This window comes from Limulus polyphemus, unplaced genomic scaffold (assembly GCF_000517525.1).
Source record: "Limulus polyphemus unplaced genomic scaffold, Limulus_polyphemus-2.1.2 Scaffold139, whole genome shotgun sequence".
Lineage (NCBI taxonomy): Eukaryota > Metazoa > Arthropoda > Merostomata > Xiphosura > Limulidae > Limulus > Limulus polyphemus.
Genome location: NW_013665749.1, coordinates 400,654 through 420,876, shown reverse-complemented (window position 1 = coordinate 420,876; position 20,223 = coordinate 400,654). Strand labels below are relative to the sequence as shown.

The following is a 20,223-nucleotide window of genomic DNA, read 5'->3' as shown; positions in this document are numbered from 1 at the left end:
GTTAGTGTGTATCAAAGTCTAACTTGTATAGTATTCCATAACTTAAGTAACTCTTGTACTTTTCAGGACATTGTTCCTCCAGAACTTTTAGAGCATTATGTCAGCATGACAGATCCCACACGAGCCCAGACAATTGATGCTGAGATAGCCCGGCAGTGTGCTTACAGCCTCCCAGCTGTAGCCCTAACGCTAGGGCGAAAGTATTGGCCATGTTTGAAGACCACGTATAGAGCTCTGGCCTCAGACATGCAGGTATGAACTTCTTTTCAGTTCCTTATCTTGATAAATTGACAACCTTGTGACAATAATTCTTGACATTAAGTTAGTAGCAATTTCTTATTGGTTTGTTATTTAAGCTAAAGCAATGTTGTTGTATTTTGAAACAGTTCAGAAGATTACAGTTTTGAGTGCATTTCTGTTAAGTTTATATATTAGTTTGAAATACAATAAAGCAAAATACCTAATATAACACCACGATAAACCGCTTATGTATACAGTCTAGCATTAGTATAATAATAGTCATTACTGTTTAATAGCAAACCAGAAATATTCACTAAAATACATTACAACCAATCAAGTTATTGAAAATACTGTGGTTTGTAAGTTTTCTGTGCATCATTACATTTTATAACATTATTTGAATTGAAAGCAGCCAAAGATGATATAAAACAGTATGTACTTATATAAGTATTTATGTTATTTTAGAGAAAAGGGATATTTTGTTCATTTACTTACCTTAAAATCAATAAATATTTCATAGTATAGATGGAATAAGATTGTGTTATTTCGGCATTTTTCACAAATTAAATTTTTTTCAGTGGAAGGTTCGGCGAACATTGGCCTCATCTCTCCATGAGTTGGCGGTTATTCTGGGACCAGACCTTGCTACAAGAGACCTGTTACCTGTCTTTGCCAGCTTTTTGCGAGACTTAGATGAAGTTCGTATAGGTGTTTTGCAACATTTATCACATTTTTTAAAGGTGGGATTTTAAATAATTTTTTTCGGCAGATCACAAATACTAACTTACAGTTACAGTTAAGTTAACAAAAAGCAAAAAAGAAAGAGAAAACTTTTGCTTGCATGGTACATTGTTATTAAAGATAGGTAATAAAAAAACTTGCACCACAGTAAATACAATATCAGAAGAATAATCGTTATTAAATTGGCTAGTAAACATGAGAAAAACTTTTCAATAAGTAGTTTTCCCTGAAGTATGGTTTCATATTTAACTTCAAAGAAATTTTATATATAATTTAAAAATTTGTACTTACTTAATTTGCTTGTAAAACCTGCAATGAAATAGAAATTACATTAACTTAATTCTCTATGAAATTTATCAAATTATATAATATTAGAAATTCAGATGTAAGTTTGATCCCCTATGCAAGATATTTATATAAAATATGTTTTTTATAAAAAAAAAATGTAATACTTAAAATAAAACCCATTCGTGTGCTAGCCATTTTGATCATGATTAATAGCGGGAAGTATCTAAAGGTAAAGTGTAGCTGGTTATTAATAGTGTAAATGTATTTAGTTGTTTAACTCATCATTAAAACAATGTTATTATTTGTAAAGATACTAATGGGTGGCCATGTAAGACAAGGTAACAAACTTTTATTATCATGCTTAACCTAAACTTAGCCTCTCTTGACAAATTGTTGATTGTATTTAAGATTGTGGTAAAAAGTATGAAACATTTCTCTACATTTTGTGTATCCTTCTTTGAGTTGTGAATTGATTTCTTTGTTTCAGCTTCTGAAGCCTTTAGAACGACGAGAATTTTTACCTAGATTATCAGAATTTCTTAAAATGGACAATGACAAAAACTGGAGGTTTAGGTTAACTCTGTCAGAGTGAGTTTTTTGTTTATTTTTAATTAAAAATAGCTTAAGGCAGTGAAATTGTTAGACTTTTGATAAAAATGAGGTAAAATTGTATTAATGTATTAATAGTAATTGTATGTTTGTGGATAAATGAAATGATTGAAATATATTTTTACTTATTAATTTATAATGATTCAGGGCATTCTGTATTTTTTGCTCTTTCATTCATATGTTTGTTTGATTATGTACTAACTTAGGCTTATTGTATTGTAGGTCATTCAGTTAGTGAAATTTTACACTTAAAATTAGTTGACCATTTTTAGTGTTTCCAAAAAATCCTCAATATGTGTGCATGATTGTAAAAGGAACAAAATCCATAAATAAACACCGGTAATGCCATTTTCTATGTGTACGTTCGTTGAATAAATTTAGTTTTTCACACTATTAACAATAGGTTTTAATTCAACTCATTTTTTTAAGGCAATTAACAGGAGTGACAGATCTCTACAGCCCTACAGACATAAAGGAATACTTAGTTCCCATGGCAATGATTTTGGTGAGAGACAAGGTAGCACTTGTGAGACAAACATCACTTCAAGTGGTCAGTTTTGTTTTCCTAGTATTTAATAATTGTAGTAACTTGTGTAAGAATTAAATTGTTCATTTTATATAATTATTTTTGTTTAAAAACCACAAGGAGAAAACTTTGATATAATTTTCAATAACTACAGAAGTTAACGAAATGTGTAGTTAAAACAAGTCCAGATCCATTATAATTATAGGATGAATATATTAACAGTTTACTATTTGCTAGGAAATTGTGTTGTTTTTGCATATTTTTTCATTCTATAAAACTTTTACAAATAACTTGTGGGGTGAGTAATCTAATTAAAACACTTTTCATGATGTTTTAGGTTATTGTTACTTTAAAAGGAATTGCTTACTTTTCTTTACTTATTTGAAAGTATGTATACCTTCTGTATATTGTTTAGTGAGTGGGTTATTTATGTGGGATGCAGGTTTACTTTTGCAGCAGTGTTAATATTGATCATAGTAAGGTATGAAAGGTGATTATAAAGAAATAGCCATATTGAAAATGATTATATCTTAAAACTACGTATTGTAAGGAAACCAAATTTTATCAAAGCATATCAAAATCATATGTTTTTTTCAAGCAAATTTAGACATGGTACAGGGTGTCTCAAAAAAATATCCATAGAAGGTATTCAATATGCTTGCCATCATTCTTAATCAGCACATAAACTCTATCATTAAATGAAGATACTGCAAACATCACTTATCCTAGATAGTGTTCATTGATCCTTGCATTTGAATTTTTAAGGCTGTTTTTGCAGATCAACCAAGTTTCATTGGCTATCCAAATAAACATTCCCTCTAAGGATACCCCACAACCGAAACTCTGAGGATCTTGCCAACCATATCTACCCAAATAAACAACTTTTGAATCTGCCTTCAATGAAGTTGCTTGTTAGAAGCCTTTTATAGGGATGATAGATATGAGGGGAAGCCTTGTCTTGTTTGAAAGGGATATTCTCAATGTCTTGCTTCTCCTTGCTTGGAATAACATGGTCTTCCAACATTTCCTTATAATGGACTATATCTAACAGCTAATTTCATCAATACTTCAAAGGAATAAGAATCAGTGCTAAAATATTTGTGAAGCTGCTCCATAAAAATCATGATTGGGCTTCTTGTGAACTGTGGATGGTTTTCATAGGTGTAGATGACAGCATTTTTTGATTTAATGTATCCACTGGCTTCTTCTGTCTAAAGGATATTTTTAAGCTACATTTTATTGATTACTTGATTGGACTAAAACATGTTTTGCCAAGTTTAGTTGTAAAGGCAAAAAAAAACACTGTGTTTAACAACACACAAGCAATTAAGATAATAAGCTTGCCACCCAAAAAGGATACTTTTCTTCTTTGTCTTGGTTATTCTGATCAACTTCTGGTACTGTTTACACAGATATATATGGCCATCCAGAACTAGGAGCTTACAATTCCAATTGCCTTGAATTGACAAATATACATTTTTAATGTTCTTGTGGACATTCCTTTGGAATTTTCATTTGACTAAAGTATAACTATTATTAATTTGACAGCTCTGCACATTGACACATGTTTTATTCGAATCACCAATTTTGTATTATTGAAAGAGAAAGAAAGAAGAGAAATAAAACCCATGATACTGAGAAAAATTATTTAAGTTCATGTTAATATGGTTTTGAAACACCAGGTACCATTCAAATTTCATGAATAAAAGGTATGATTCTTATTTACTTTTAATGAAATTGTGTTCCCTTACATACGGGTTTTTAAGATATAATAACTGAAAAAATGAGATTTTTCTTTATGATCACTCTGTATTTTTCCAAAAGTTTCAATTACTTTCCAATTTTTAGTGTCATAAAAGGAGCATCTTCTTACGAAGCTATTACTGCATTTAATAAACAGTTCATTTTTATCTAGTTAGATTTTACATTTAATTTTTCCAGTTTAAAGTATATAGTAATGATATATTGCTATTTCTTGAAGTAATACTGAAATGGCCAAAACACTTTTTGTAAATAAAGGATCGGGACTTGTAGTAAGATGTCGCATCATTACAGCCAGCTAAAGAAGAGTAAAGTTGTTAAATATTCTGCAAAACAGAAGGGGAAGCAGTCATAACATAAGTAAGTAAATTCATTGCACTTTCTAGGTTTAAAATTCACTCAATGTATTATAGATAAAGAATAGAGGTATTTAGTTGGCAATCAAAGTCTAATTGCTGTCATAGTGTGTAAACTATACAATAATTATTTTAATATTACTGATTAATAAATTAATCAATAATTCATCAAAGACATGACAATTTGTTGCTTTTCTTTAGGCAAGTCCAAAGAAAAACTATTTTTGATAAAGTAGAGAATGAATTCAAACTTAGATCTTCTGGCTATGGAGCAAGGATGCTATTACTAGTCTAAGATTTTCAAAATGAAAGATCTTATTAAATTAGTAATTAGTTAATCAGGTAAACAAGGTTTAAAAACCAAAACCCGAACTTGCTGAAAAGTTTACTCACGCATCTAAGTGGTCTTTAAGGCAGACGTAAGTCATATTTTAATGCAGTTGCTTAAAATATTACTAGTTGACTTGGTGAAATATATAAATTCTTTGGTGGCAATGTATGTATTATCAATATTATATTTTGTTTGCTTGTAACATTCTAACATTAGATTTTTTTGAGGACTACATGGATATTTAAATCCATACATCCATATTCTGCTTATAATGATATCTAGAATTTTCATTTATTGCAATTTTTATATTGAAAGTATTGACTAAATGTATGAATCACCTAATTTAGTTTGGAATCATTTGGATACCAGCGTAATGTGTTTCACAGCTTTCAGTTTGAATACTTAACACATATTTTAAAATGATTAAATGTCATATATTAATATATTATTGTTATCATAGCCCAATCAGTTGGAACAAAAAGTTTCCAGGATTGACTGCTTACTTTCTACATTTTTAGCTTTGCATTTTTATGCCACCATTTTGTCCTTGAAAACTCAGTGCCTATTGAACAATTTGCCTGTGACGTCCTTCCACACCTCTTAAAGTTGTCTTGGGATGGTGTTCCAAATGTTAGAATGGCTGTTGCCAAGTGTTTGTCCCAAACAGTTTGGCCCCTTGGTAAGTCAGTAAACTTCTTCTAATTCTTGAAAAATTGAATACCTGTAACCTTTCATTGTTCATGGAACCATAATGCTCTGTTGCAGTGTATGTTTGTTGTCAGCATAGTTTATACAATATGTCAAAAGTCATTTGTGTTATTTTTCAATCAAAAAACGGCTATTTGTTTTTCAGCATTGTGAAGAAAAGTTAATAAATTATGTTTGTTGTTTTTGTTATGAAAGGAAAATCATAATAATTTAATATTAGACATTTTATTCAGTGTGTAATGGTCACTCTCTCAGAAATGGACATAATATTATGCTCAGAAATTAATGTTAGGAACACTTATGGCTCTATTTTCATGTGAAATTATGCCTGAGTGTAAACATATTTAGTAAGAAAGAGAAATAGACAGAAAGTTTTTCATTTTATTATTTTCGTTTTTTTTTTTATATTTTGCCTTACAACTTTTTCAAGAAAATATCCAAATGAACACAACAGTAGTCTTCACAAAGTTAACTGCTGTTATTCTGTTCAATAGGGTCATCTCATGAAAAAGCCATAAGGCAAAATATCGAGAAAATGATAAATGCATTTGCATATATCCAGATGTCATTACCTTCTTTGCTCCTAAATGGCTACTTGTTTCAAAGTTTTTGGTATAAGGAAGAATTTTGAAGGATGGATTGGTTTTTTAAGTTAGTGTTGATGGTGATTTTTGTATAGGCCAGCAGATTTACTTTTGGCAATGGCTGGGAAGAAATATATTAATAAAAGTTTATTGTGAAGCAATTATGTGTATTTAAAGTTACATACAATAAACTTTACAAGGAAAATTGTTTTTCTAAGATTCCTTTATATGCACAGTTGAAACCATAGTTTATAAACACAAGAACAGAAGAATAGTAAATTTCTATGTCATACATTTCTTTTGTAGACTATTTTTCCAGCAGCCAGAATCCTCACCACGAATTGTTACTTCAAGCCTTAAGAAGGTTACAAGTAGACAACGACAGAGATGTAAGGAATTTTGCTCATCTAACTCTCCAGGAAAATAGCTATTCTTTTAATCTGATGGTAAGGATATTCTAATAGAAGAATCAAAACATTTTTTTTGCTCACACAAACTGAACATGTTGAGTTGTTTTTAGTTTGTCAATCAAATTTACTGATGTTTTACAACATAAAAAAAGCAGGTTATGTTTTTTTCATATGCTCTCTAGGTTTTCAACTCTCTGTCTATGATAGGTATGATTAAAATAGTAAAATACAATAGTAAAAGAGCATAACTATCAGTTTCAAAAAAGTACTAGTAACATTACTACTACTTCTGTGTTAACAACATCTACTAAGAAAGCAGGAAATTTTTAGAGAATAAATAACAAAAAATTGTCTCTGCAGTTACCTGTTTTAGGAAAAGTGCTTAAAAATTCGAATTTTTAAGCACTTTTCCTAAAACAGGTAACTGCAGAGACAATCTTGAAAGTGCGTGACTTGTTTTGAATTTTTAAGCACTTTTCCTAAAACAGGTAACTGCAGAGACAATCTTGAAAGTGCGTGACTTGTTTTGAATTTTTAAGCACTTTTCCTAAAACAGGTAACTGCAGAGACAATCTTGAAAGTGCGTGACTTGTTTTGAATTTTTAAGCACTTTTCCTAAAACAGGTAACTGCAGAGACAATCTTGAAAGTGCGTGACTTGTTTTAAAACAAGTCACACACTTTCAAGAACTTTTCATAGGTTGTTCTTTTTGTATGGTTTAGTTGCCAATAAAAAGGACCAATAACAGCAAGCACAAACATGAACATTTTTTAAAAGGAATATCTAGAACATCATTATGCTTCTAAATAGGACTCACACTAGTTTTTACAATATGGTATTGTTTTTGCAAAGATTATTATGTGGAAATATGTAAAATTTTTATATTAATAGTTGTACATTTTATTGTTGTTTTTTTCAAGCTAGTATCAAGGTGTCACATACTTATTCATTGTACTATTTTTAGTTTTTATAATGTACGCTTGACAGGATGTCCTCAAGACAAACTTCTGAAACTCATAGAATATGTTATTACTTAAACTTTTTGGAGTGAATTTGATTTTAGACTGTTAATATATATAATTATGTTTTGGTGAAAATTGACCAGAGAACTGTTCTTTTGCTTCAGGTTCCTCCAGTTTAGGCACCAACAAAGTAGAAATTCTGTCAGCTGTCTAGTCTCTCTGGTCTCCAGGTTTATCTCATGTTGAAAAAAATAACATTGGAAGCCCCGATTAGAGTGACTTACACTTTCAACTTGTATGTGGTCTCAGCCATGCAGTAAACTTTTTCAACAACCATCATGATAAAAAAATGTGCAATTTATTATCTCAATCAGTTGCTCATTGAGTTGGCTGTGATATACATCTATGTTTGATGCTTGATATCTCTTGCAACTGGCAGAAGAATGGAGGAACATTAAAAAGATACTAGTAATTGTATAAGTTTAGTTATTATGTACAGAAAAAATAAATATTTGAAAACTGATTTTACACATAAACGTATGTATCTATATATCTCTTGTACAGTTGTCAATAACTGTGCTACTGTTTGTACTTCACTTTCTTTTCTGATGAGATACAAAATACTGCCATCAAACTAATTATATGATCTTCAAGAAGGAAATCTATGAACAGGAATTAAACTTTCATTTTAAACTTAAGACATTAGTCATAAATTGTGTCGCCCTCTACTTGATTTTCTTGTTTAAAAAATATTAAAAAGTTTGATTCAAATGTACTTCATTGCTCTCAAAAAATGTTAGACAAAGTATATTAGAAATTTTAAATATTTCCAGTTAATTTACAGCTTAATAAGTGGCCAAAAGTTGCATTTGTGTCAGTTTGAAGTATTTTACTATACTTAGTACTTTATTGTGGTGAAGAAGTTAATGGAAATTGCAGTGAGGTAATAAGAACCAGGTTAAATGTGTGTATAGACTGGTAATTATGAATTGTTAGTTTGGACAAGCCCTAACATGATAGGGTAGAGATGAAAAGTATCTTTTATTAAAGAGTTATAAAACTTCATAGGGGCCATTGTGTTAAACGTTATGCTTAAAAAAAGTGGTATTAAAAAACATGCATTGTTGAAGATTATGTGTCATTCAATTGATCTTGCTCTAGTAACTGGCTCATATGTTTATGAGTCAAATTTTGTAATCAAAAATGGAGTCTTTATCTGAAAATAAAACTCATAATTTTAAAAAAGTTACTGTTTCTCATTTCATATATAATACTAGTTTTGCTTTTGTAACTTAACATTTTGTAGAATGAGTGTAAGATTCTTATTGTTAGATATTTTAATTGTACACAATTTTTCTTTTCAAATTTTAGAATTATCAAATCTTTAATAGGTCAATACCCAAAAACATTGTTAGTAAGAAACAGTATCAGAGACAGGGTTTGCAGTCAGTACCAGGCCGTCAGTACTGGTGGTACTGATACTGGTTTATAGTATATCATATATTGAGAATAATATCTGTTATCACATGTCCCATCTTCAGAGTTTTGATCAAATGTCTCCTCTGGTATTTCAGTAAATAGGAATCTCACCATGAAAATTTGGCAGTAGCATGAAATATGGGAAACTGGTGACTCCCACGCTCTGGAAAAAAACGTGATTGTGCCTGTGTGATTAACCCCTAAGCAAGCGGGCAGGTCAAACTGAGCATGTCACTGCATTTAGTGAGATACATTCAAAATTTAATTAAACTATTTGATTATTATGGTATATGAACAAACTTGACATCAGATCATAGACGATAAATCAAATTTCAATATTACACAAGTTTTAAGTTCTTAATTGTATAAGAAAATATTTAAAAACAACCTCAAATTCCCTTGGTGTGAGAATTTGGATATTTGTTCTTGAGCCATTTCCTCTTCTGGATTTTTTGGTCCATCCCCTAGAAAACTACGAAATGTAATGTAAAATATTCTCTATAATTTCGTCATTGATATTCTGAAGCAATATTTTTATATTCTTCAATCTTATGGGGCTAAAGAGCAATCAATGAAAATTCAGAAACCACTTTCCAAGCCTACCTCTGACATGCTCTAATTTACAATTTGCTAATAGATTTTTGAGGCCGACTCCCATTAAACTTATAATCAATAGAAAGCCTAGATTTCAACTGATTCATTGCCATAGTTGTCATACTACGTGGGTTTACAGATAATTGACAACTTGGTTTGATGTGAAAAAAAATTCCCACAATGATGAATAGTTGTATTTTTAACTGCTCAGGTCACATGATTAGAGGTGCTCAAGTGATGTTAATGAAATATCCTTCAGTCATGCTGAAGATATACAGATATGTTGTATGCTGTGTGATATGTGGACCTAAAGAGGGAAGATGCATATCAGGATAATGTAATTATAAACTAAGAAAAGAGCCTGAAAACTCCTGCTGAAGATGTTGTCATTTGTTCCAAATGCTGTCACCAAGTGGTATTTATGCCAGATGACAGTAAAGCTGATAGAAGTGATTCAAGCTCTACATATCTTCATCATGTTACTGCTGATGCATCTTTGAATAAAACAGATTGTACAACCTCTAAGTATTTGAGACTGAACACCAGGTTAACGTGCAACAGTCTCGACAAATGTGTTATGTGCCCAAAACGTACTCGGCTGACTGTTGTATCACTTGAAACATGAACCCATATATTTCTTATGTATGATGTTGTCATCTTAACTGCAGACATTTCTGCAAAATTCACCTGGACAGAAAATAATTTGTACTCAATAAACCTGCAAAGTAGAAAAACCATACCAATTGTAACAGTGCAAATGTGATTAATCTTTTGAAGAACACGTGTAGCAGGAAAAAAAAAAAGGCAGAATAAACTTTGATAGGTCTCGGAAACTAATTGATGATGATTTTTTTAAAATTTGATTGAGCTGACCAAGTCTACTTACTGGATTATCCAACAGGATTTTGTCTACAGTTTTGGGTTGGGTACATATTTTGTTGTAGGGAGAGCAATATGCATGGCTTGTTCTTCTGTGGTGAGTGATTATCTTTAATTTGGACATACGAGCTGCCAAGTATTGACATTAGTCATGTAGCTTTGCGTGAGATTCAAAACAAACAAACCATCACACAGTGTATATCATGTTTTAAGTATATACATAGTGCCTTCATAAAGCTTATACAAAATGTTGGGTGAGATCATAATGAATACTGGAATAATATGTTATAAATAAATTTTGTGAACATTAGGATTTTTGCGTTATTTACCAAAGCATCCACCCACACATTTTTTTTTTTAAGTTCATGACCTCAGTTTGTTTAATATATTCTAGAGGAAAGTTTGTAATAATATTTTTATGTTGTTTTTAATAACCACACAAGTTATCTATTTCACTAAACAAAGACGTCTTTAATATTATCGAGCAATAAGCAGGTGTGTATTCTCAAGTGTGCCGATTTTTATCTCGGAGTATTTGGGTGGAATAACAGGAGGTTTGATCAGGAAATATATTACAGAGTAAATATTAGTTTTCTGACTTTGAAATGTAAAAAAGAAAAGGTTTTGTACAAAGTATAAAACAACTAAAACAATCTTTATCTCGCAAATAATTAACAATGGGTGTATTGACGAAAGATATACAATACCAAATCAGGAAGCTACAGCTGTAGCTTTGGCTATTAGTGGTTTCTTCTTCATGTTTGGTATGTCATACGAACTGCATTCAGATCAAGGCCGTAACTTTGAATCAGCTGTGTTCCATTAATGATGCAAGTTGTTTGGCATACGAAAGAGCAGAACAATGCCACTTTACCCATAGTCCGATGGGATGGTAGAAAAGTACAATTGGACACTGGGACAGGAATTGGCAAAGTTTTGTAATAGCCACCAAGATGACTGGAATGTCTTACTTCCTCCACTGTTGATGGCCTATAGAACAGCAGAGCATGAAGCCATTGGATACATTCCAGCAAAGCTGATGTTTTGTTGGGAACTTCGGTTGCCAGTGAACCTGATAACAGGACGCCCACCTTACGAAGAGTTGCCTGAAAATGTGCCAGAGTTCATGTTATCTGAAAGGATGGATGATATTCATCATCAAGTGCGTTCAAACTTACAAACCTCTGCTGATTCCATGAAGCTATGTTATGATAAGAAATCTACTGAAGTCAGCTTTGTACCAGGAGACAAGGTGTAGTTGTATAATCCCAGGAAGACCAAAGGGAAGTCTCCTAAGTTGTCTTCTCCATGGGAAGGCCCATATGACATAGTGGATTGTCTCTCAGATGTGACTTTCTGAATAAAATGTGGTCGGCAAAGTAAGCTGAAGGTGGTGCATGCCAACAGGCTTTGGCGTTATCACGGTCCAGGACATTTCAGTTGGAATGAAATGAACAACAGAACACGTAATGCTGCTGAAGACATGTCACCTGAAAAAGTCACTGTTGAAGAAGAAACTCTACCCAGTTTTGAGAAGGAAAACAGTGAAGCTGTTAATGAAGTTACTACCACTGATGTGACTGCTACCAATAATGGGACATTTCCTGATGGAGCAGATGAATCCCACGTAAAGCAGAAGCCAATAAGACAGAAATCAGTACGAAAGAAGAAACGTCCTGTAAAATTAAGAAACTTTGTTGTATTTTAATTTTGTGTTTGTAAATTCTGTACATTGAATTACGTTATTGTTAATTATCTATTGGTTTAATGTAAGTGGCTATTGTTCGTTCTGAACAATACTAAGGAAGGGGAAGTGTTATAACAATGGAAGTCACGGGGCGTTGGTAGTGTACGTGAAGTTTCTCGAATTATCAGGGAAGACTGAGTTTGTTTGAGATGCCCTCCTCTTTAGTATATAAGCCTGGCAGAGAAAGCCACCGGGAAGAATATAAAGTGTGTGTTTTGCACTCGTAGCGAAATTATCGAGATTGTCAATTGCTGTGATTTATAGCGTGTATTATAAAAATTGTTAAGTTTAAAGTGACGAGAAACGTACTGACTGTGGAATTACTGTGTGCTAAAAGTTTGTATTGAAGAAGAATAAACTGGTTTAATCAAGAAAGGACTTGTATCACTGAAGTTCCTCGGAAAGAATTTATACCGGAAATTAACAAACAAGCAGATATGCAACAATACGTACACGTGTACAGCTGTGTATGTAGATTTAACAAATGAGATCAGTATTGTGATGTTTATTTGATTTATATTTAAACTTGTAACAGAGACAGATTGGACTTGGAATGTTATTTTTGTAGTATTTGGCTTTCCAGGGTCAGGAGGATTGACCAGTATTTGTGAAGTTGTTAACCAGGCTTCTCTGACAGATACGATTGTACTTGTAATATAACCACCTTCTTTCCCCACTGGATTTGGCACACTTCTACAACAACAAGAAGATAAAAGTGGGAAATCTCATGTTAGGCTTAGCCATGATAGTTTGTGTGTATCATGTTGCTAGACAACAGTACAACAGAGAGTGTGGGTTGGAGATTATTTGTAGGGCCTCTACAAAATATGATGGAATGATATTTCCAATGGTACTAGTGAAAAATTTATTCAGACAAAAGTATATTTATATATTCTGAGTTTGAAGAAATGGTATATAATCTTTTTTGACAGACTATTAGGTTGTTTTCTTAGAAATGGTCCAGTAGTGATATATCAGGTCACCTTTATCACTAACTGAACTTATGACCTAGCAGAGGCTGAATCAAACTGATATTTTAATTCCTGTCTTTTGCTATAAAAGCCATGTATTTGGCCACTGGCTATCTCTGATGTTATTCCTGAGCTACATCTCCACCAAAGATGGAAGATGACTGTTCAAATGGAAGCAAATAATGACTCTCTTCATCTGATAGTAACCCTAGGTATCTCATTGGATCCTTGAACAACTAAGGAGCCTTTTTGCTGAACAAGGAAGTTGTTATGGATGAGGCCCCAAAACCACAAAAGCCAACCATAAACTTTGCAAGCAACTGAGTTGCCAATTGCATAGCCTTCACTTGAGATAATAACTGCCTCATAGAAGTAGAAGGAGATTCTGTGTCCCATCAAGGCATGCTGTACTGTTGCTTTACACAATGGAGATATTATAAACTATCTTTGGGGGATGACTACAAAATCCCTGAGCAAAAAAAAAAAAACTTCTCAAAACTGAAAGGGAACAAGTCAAGAAAAATAAACTTTACCACATCCTCAAATTTTTCATAATTTAACAACCTAAATTATTCTCAATCGACTTGTTCAGATAACCAGGCAATCTCCAAAGTGATAATGAAAAGAGATCAGAATGACCAACAACTTAACTTTCTATTCCATAAAAAAGGGATATTCATGTATGAAGAGTTTTCCTGCAGTGTTAATTCAATTCAACTTTCTCAATGTGAGTTTGAGAGTCCTAATTTCCAAATGTTCTAAGCCATGTATGTCTTATGTCTTTCTGCTTATTTTTTACATTTAATAGTTACATTAGTGTGATTGGTGGTTATCTTATCAAACTGTGGATCTGTGAGTCTTGTGTTTGAGACAAGGTGTTATCAGATATTTTTCACATGTTCAGCTTTTACGAAAGTGATTGTTAATTTTTCAAACTTTCAGTTGTTATAAGAGTGACTTATAATTGCTATATTCAGTTAAGAGAAACCACTTTTGGTAGTGGGTTCTGTCAAATTATTGTCTTTGAATACACTGTGGTCCAAAGTTAAAATTAGGGTCAACTGTACATGAAACATAGGATTCTCTGACCTTATTGTTTAGCCCATTGTGTGCGTAAGATGCAGCTCAGTTGGAAATGCGATCTTTTAAGTTAGTATTTTGCTTTCCTTCTTTTAGGCAATGGCAGTATAGATCTAATGGCATTTCTTGGTCATGTTTATCACTGCTATAGTGAAATTTACAATGAATAAAGGTTTGGGGATTAATTTTACTTAAATGCATCAATCAGTGTAACCAGAGTCTATGTTTTACTGAGGTCAGACTTTGGTTCCAAGTTATAACTACCAGTTATTTAATTTTAAAAACTGTAACAATAGATTAATGAACTTATTTTAATGGAAATATTTGTATAGGCATGTAATTTTTCCTTTGTTATGGAAGTTAGCCATGTACTTGTTTTCTCTGAATGGTTTTTGAAATTTCAAAGAATCGGTAATAAACAGGAATATATAGCAAACTTAACAATTTTTATTACAATCATTATGCTGATAAACAGATTTTTTAAATTTTCAGATATAAAAACAGGTAGTGAGCTACATAGTTTTGAAAATATAAAAACATTAAATTTATACTTCAAAATGTGTATAAATAGCATAACTCAAAGTTGATTATTTTAGTTATGTTGTATATTCAGCAATGCAATTTTGAAGTGAATGTCTTTTGTAAGTAAATTTTTAGGATTATGTAGTCATTTTCAGTTTCTGCTTTTTACTTGTGGTACCACTTTACTAAGTTTGGTTAATTGGACTAACAGAAATTTTTGTTGATAACATTGTTAAAAAAATAGAATAAGAATGTTCTGAAACTGAATTATTTTATATGCTTTGTATTTTCTGTTTGAAGCTGTTCATAAACCATCTTTTCAGATTAAGCATTTATTTTGAATTGGAGGCTTTTCCATTTTGCTATATAAGTATTTTGGCTTGGATGTAATCACATATAAATAAACTGCATGTGCATAACTGTAATTAAATATTATAGTTGCTACAGGTGTTACAGTACATTCATTTGTATGAACTAATGGCACACTCAAAACAAAGTGCTGTAACATGACATATTTTCTGTAAGAAAAAAACAGTAGTATTTTAAATAGTAATTTTATCTGTTTAAGCAGAATCATTTCAGAAATTTAGTTTCATCATGCTCTACAGTGTAAATATGTATTTTTCTTTATCTATTGACTAATCAAAAGTGTTTATGTTAATAAATGTCACCCTAATCAGAATATTTATTAAGTCACTTATACCATATTTTGAACAAATTTCTGGAAAGACTCAAGTGTATTTTAAGCCTTATATCTGGACAAAAATTTTAATTACATATAGGAAATACCTGTAATCCCCTAAATGTATCTTTAATTATCAAATGGTGTATGAAATAATATTTTAGAACATAACAAAGGAAACCACAAGATCTTTTAAATCACCTACATTCATCTTAGTAATCTTGTAATATTTGATCTCCATAAAAAAATACTGTGGTACATGTACACATACTAGGGAAATATTACTTAGAATAACACAATTAGAACACTTTACAAACAATAAAACATACATTTTAACTTTGAAAAGTCAGTTAATGTCAGATCTGCAATTATTTTTTTGTGTGTTTACAGGTTTGGTTTGTTTCAAATTTCGCTAGCTGTTCCTAATTTAGCAGTGAAAGACTAGAGGGAAGGCAGCTAGTGATCATCACTCACTGTCAACTCTCGAACTACTCTTTTACCAACGAATATTGGGCTTGATTATCACATTATAATGGCCCCATGACTGAAAAGGCAAACATGTTTAGTGGGATGAAGATTTTTATTTACAGTAAAAAAATCATGATATGGCTTATGCAGAAAAATCTTCATAAATGTGTAAATACAACACAAGTCTGTGTAACCTAATTAAAATAATTTTTACATATTGCAGAAAACACTTCTAAAAACAATAGGTAGAGATAGTATCTGAAAAAAAAACATAAAAATGGTAAATATAATGTTCACTTATATTTATAAATTATAAAAAATGTTTTTTGTAACAATTAAAACAAATTTCTGTCTTCAAATCAGTTTTTTTTAAAGATAAAACATCAAAAATTTGCATAAAACTTAAGGCAATGTGTGTTTTGTTGACTTACATTGGATTTTACCACAATGGAAATAATTTTGGAATATATAGCACCTTTAATTAGTAATGAACCTGCTTTTCTTTTGAACCCCATGGTGTACTGTTATATAGGTTAAGATAAAGGTATAAGGCAGAATGGAGTTTCTTGACAGAGGAATGATTATGAGAAGTAGAATTGGAGGCATTAGTGCATGAAGTACTTCAATCCACATTTATTTATGGGTTATGGAAAATCACTGAAATGCTAATATGCAATATCAGCAACTACATTATGTTGAAATATTTTGTGAAATTAAAGATCTGTTATTTATTCTACTACCCAGAACTTTTAATGTGAGCTCAGGAGTGCAAGTCAGCACATCCACCACGCTGCTAAGCTCTCTAGTGGCTCAGCAGTAAGTCTGAGGGTTACAACTTGTTTTAATGGAATTGTATTTGTTTAAGGATTTTTATTATCACTTCCTGGTGATTACAAGATTTGTAAACAGCCTTTCATAATGGTAGATAAAAATAAAAGCGGATAGTAATGTGCACTTAACAACTTGTTCTCTGATGACTCACACTTATTATTTTTAATTTCATGAAAAAATTAAAAATATTATCATTTAATGTGTTTTCTTTATACTGTAATGACTGAAATAGTCATGAATTCCACCATTTTATAACTTGTTTAGAATATGTCTTTATTCAGACATATACAGGTTTAAGTTTCTCACCTTCTTACACTCTCTACCTTTTTTCCACAATTTTTCCCTCCATTTACCTTCTTTCCATGGCAATCCACCATTCCTCTCCAGGATTTTCGGTGCATGCTCGTTCTCTTTTCTTCAGTGGCGTGTCTATTTTCCCTAGATTTATCTCTTCATAATTGGTTGATCTGTTGTTAGAGTTTGTTGGGAAGTGATGCCCTTGTTACTCAAGTCCTTTTACTTCCCCCTTTTCTCTCGTATGTCATCGTCTGGCTCCTTTCACCTGCCTGTGTGATTTTACTGGTTTGATTGTTTCTCTGTTGTATTGTCTCTCCTGTGCCCCTTCTTTGCTTCTCTGTATCTCCTTTCCTCTCGCCTCCTCTTCCCATCCACCAGTTCTTGCAATGATTATCCTATAGACTCAGGGTTAGTGGGTCCTGTTTCCTTAGGTTTACGGACTTTTACCCTCCATTTTAGGCTGATTGTGGAATACTGGGAATTGTCAGAGAGCCTTATGCTTCGTTTATTCCTCTCATAATTCTTTATTTCCTGTTTCCATTATTATTTCTCCTCCAATGAATCTTTTTTTTTTTTTGTTAACATCCATGGCTAAAGACTCTATCAAATGGGTTTCTCATAATTTTCCTGGATTTATTATTTTTGTGGCTCCTGTGGAATTCTTAGCTGTGCATCCTATCTGTGTCATTTTATGTCTCAGTCAGTTTCTCTACATCCCTCGATTTACCATGGGGACGTTTCTCACCCTACAGTGGTCTTTTGCCCCAGGTCTTGGAATGATCGAGATGAACTTATTGGATGCTTATTTTCTCATTTGGCTCTGACCCAACAAATCTCCTACACCCATCCTCTTCTCCTTCTTTGGGAGGCAGAGATTCTGGGTTGGTTGGTCAACTTTTCAGTTCACATCTTCACAGGGCCCAGCCTTCTCCTCTTCATTTGAGGTTTACAATGGACTCTGCATGATCACTTGTTCCTCACTTGGGTTCCCTTGTTTCCCAACATTTTCCTTCCTTACTCAAAGCCTTCACCTGATAATTTTTTACACCCAATACCATACTGTTCATACTGGGGAAATATTACTTAGAATAATAAAATTAGAACACTTTACAAACAATAAAACATACATCTTAACTTTGAAATGTCTCCATCTGTTTCCAGGTGCCTCCTTAACGAGATGGGTGCATGTCTCGACTCTCAATTGATTTTGGGTCAGTAGTCCAACAATAATTCCTCCTTTCTTTCTTTTCACTGTCATAGAGCTTTTGACTGTAGGATTTTGAATAATTTTCTTATGATGGTTTGTGGACGTCTGGTGATGATTCATACAGACAAATCTGCTGTTGTCTCCTACAGCAAATGCCAGGGGTGGCACCCAGTTGTGCTCTTTTTTTGTCTCCACACTCCTGACTCTTTTTCTGGATTAACTCTTTGCATATATGTCTGATAGCTTGTCATATTCTGGGTGCCTTGATTCTTGTCATGGATTGTTTTTTCCAGCCCAACATAATACTATCTATGGTCTGGTCCCTTGATCCACTGGTGTTACAATGGCTGTGCACTCATCTGGGCTTTCCTCTTCTCGATGATTTTGCCACTCGTTTCAACACCATACTTCTCCTTTCTTGGTCCTCAGTTTCTCATCCCTTAGCTCTTGCTGTGAATGCTTTCAGTCAAGACTGGTCCAACATTTTTTCTATGCCTAACCTCCTATTCATCTTCTTCCTCATGTGCTTTATTTCATTCCAGCCATTCTGTGTCAAGTCGTCCAGCTCCTCTGCACTGTCTGGCTCAGCTGTGGTTTCTTCTCTTGAACCTTCTCCAGTCTTCTCTTCTACCTCTATCATGCTTCCTCCTCCTTTCTCCCCCATCTGGCAAGGTTGTCACTCTGGCTTCACATGTGGATTTTGTCTGGTCCCTAGTGAGATGTTTCAGGCTCTCTTCACGTGTAACCTTTCTTCTTTCTTGTTTCATTCATTCTTCTTACCTCCTTGTCTATCCTTGAAAATAGTGCACATTCCATAGTTGGTCTCAGCATCATGATTTCTCCCCTTCTCCGTCTTCTATACCACATCTTTCTGAATTTTACATTGTTGTTTGCCCATGGCTTATCGCTTTTGATCATTTCTGGCTGCAGGGCAACTCAGTTATTCTCAATTTCCCCATTATCGTTGTGTATTCTCCTCTTCTGTTCTTTCTCTGCTCTTTTATTCTTTTTGCCATCTTCCTCCTCTTCGTCTGGCAATCCTTCCTGATTAGGGCTGGAATGTTGTTCTTCACGCCCTTACCTTTCCTCTCTTGTCCCTTTTACTGTCTTTTGCTTAAGTCCCATTTCTTCCTTTTAACCTGTGGCTGTAGAAGATCTGACATGTTTACAATTGATGCTTCCTGTATTTTTCTATTGTTCTTATGTTCTTTGTTATCCTGCTCATGCCTTTCTCTCTAATACATCTATGTCTCATGAAGGGGAAAGCACATTCACTCCCATTTCCCTTCCTACCATTTCTCAATCATATTCTCGTCTGTCCCATCTATGCAATTCATTATTTGTCCTGCACTGCCCCTTTTAGCGATTGATGCTACCATTTATTTCTTCTATAGAATTCCTTATCTACCATAGATATTTCTCATTACCTTCAAGAGATGGTTACAGCAACTCTCCATTTAGCCTATGCTTCATTGGATGTAGATTCGTATCAACTCTATTAAGTCTCCTCTCACCAAACCAAGATCTTACTCTATATGGCTACTCATTTCCACCATTTGTTGGTGGAGTTCATGCAGGCTGGCATGTGGACTGCCCTTCATACTTTTATTGCACATTATCTTCATCATCTGGCCATCCCTTTTTCTTTGGGATATTGACTTCTTCCGATCACCATTCTACATCACTGACTCTGATTGGGTAAGCTCTTTTCCTATATATCTTCCCTTTATGGTGGCCTCTTGCTACATCTCTGGATCCCATTCAGTGGCGAGTGGTGCCTGTCTGGGTATACTTAACTTTAAATGCACACCATGCAACCTTTATGGTCTATATTGCTCACTGATGAGATAGGATATTCCATGAGACTGTTCAGGAGTTTTTCGCAGTATATTGTTTCATAAATAAGATCTTTTTCAGACCGTACCAACTCACGGACTATCATGAGTAAAA

At 32.9% G+C, this 20,223-nt stretch overlaps 1 protein-coding gene across 1 annotated transcript in view; it reads left to right on the top strand.

Annotated features, from left to right (window-relative positions):
• LOC106474473 (serine/threonine-protein phosphatase 4 regulatory subunit 1-like) overlaps positions 1-8,645 on the top strand; it is a 207,692-nt gene extending 199,047 nt beyond the window's left edge. Inside the window, exons 14-21 of the mRNA XM_022379717.1 lie at positions 67-252; positions 819-980; positions 1,757-1,857; positions 2,308-2,479; positions 4,879-4,940; positions 5,371-5,531; positions 6,451-6,590; positions 7,681-8,645. Of these exons, the coding sequence (XP_022235425.1) occupies positions 67-252; positions 819-980; positions 1,757-1,857; positions 2,308-2,479; positions 4,879-4,940; positions 5,371-5,531; positions 6,451-6,590; positions 7,681-7,695 (999 nt within the window). The 3' untranslated portion in view covers positions 7,696-8,645. The remainder of the gene's footprint in view (positions 1-66; positions 253-818; positions 981-1,756; positions 1,858-2,307; positions 2,480-4,878; positions 4,941-5,370; positions 5,532-6,450; positions 6,591-7,680) is intronic.
• The last annotated feature ends 11,578 nt before the right edge of the window (positions 8,646-20,223 follow it).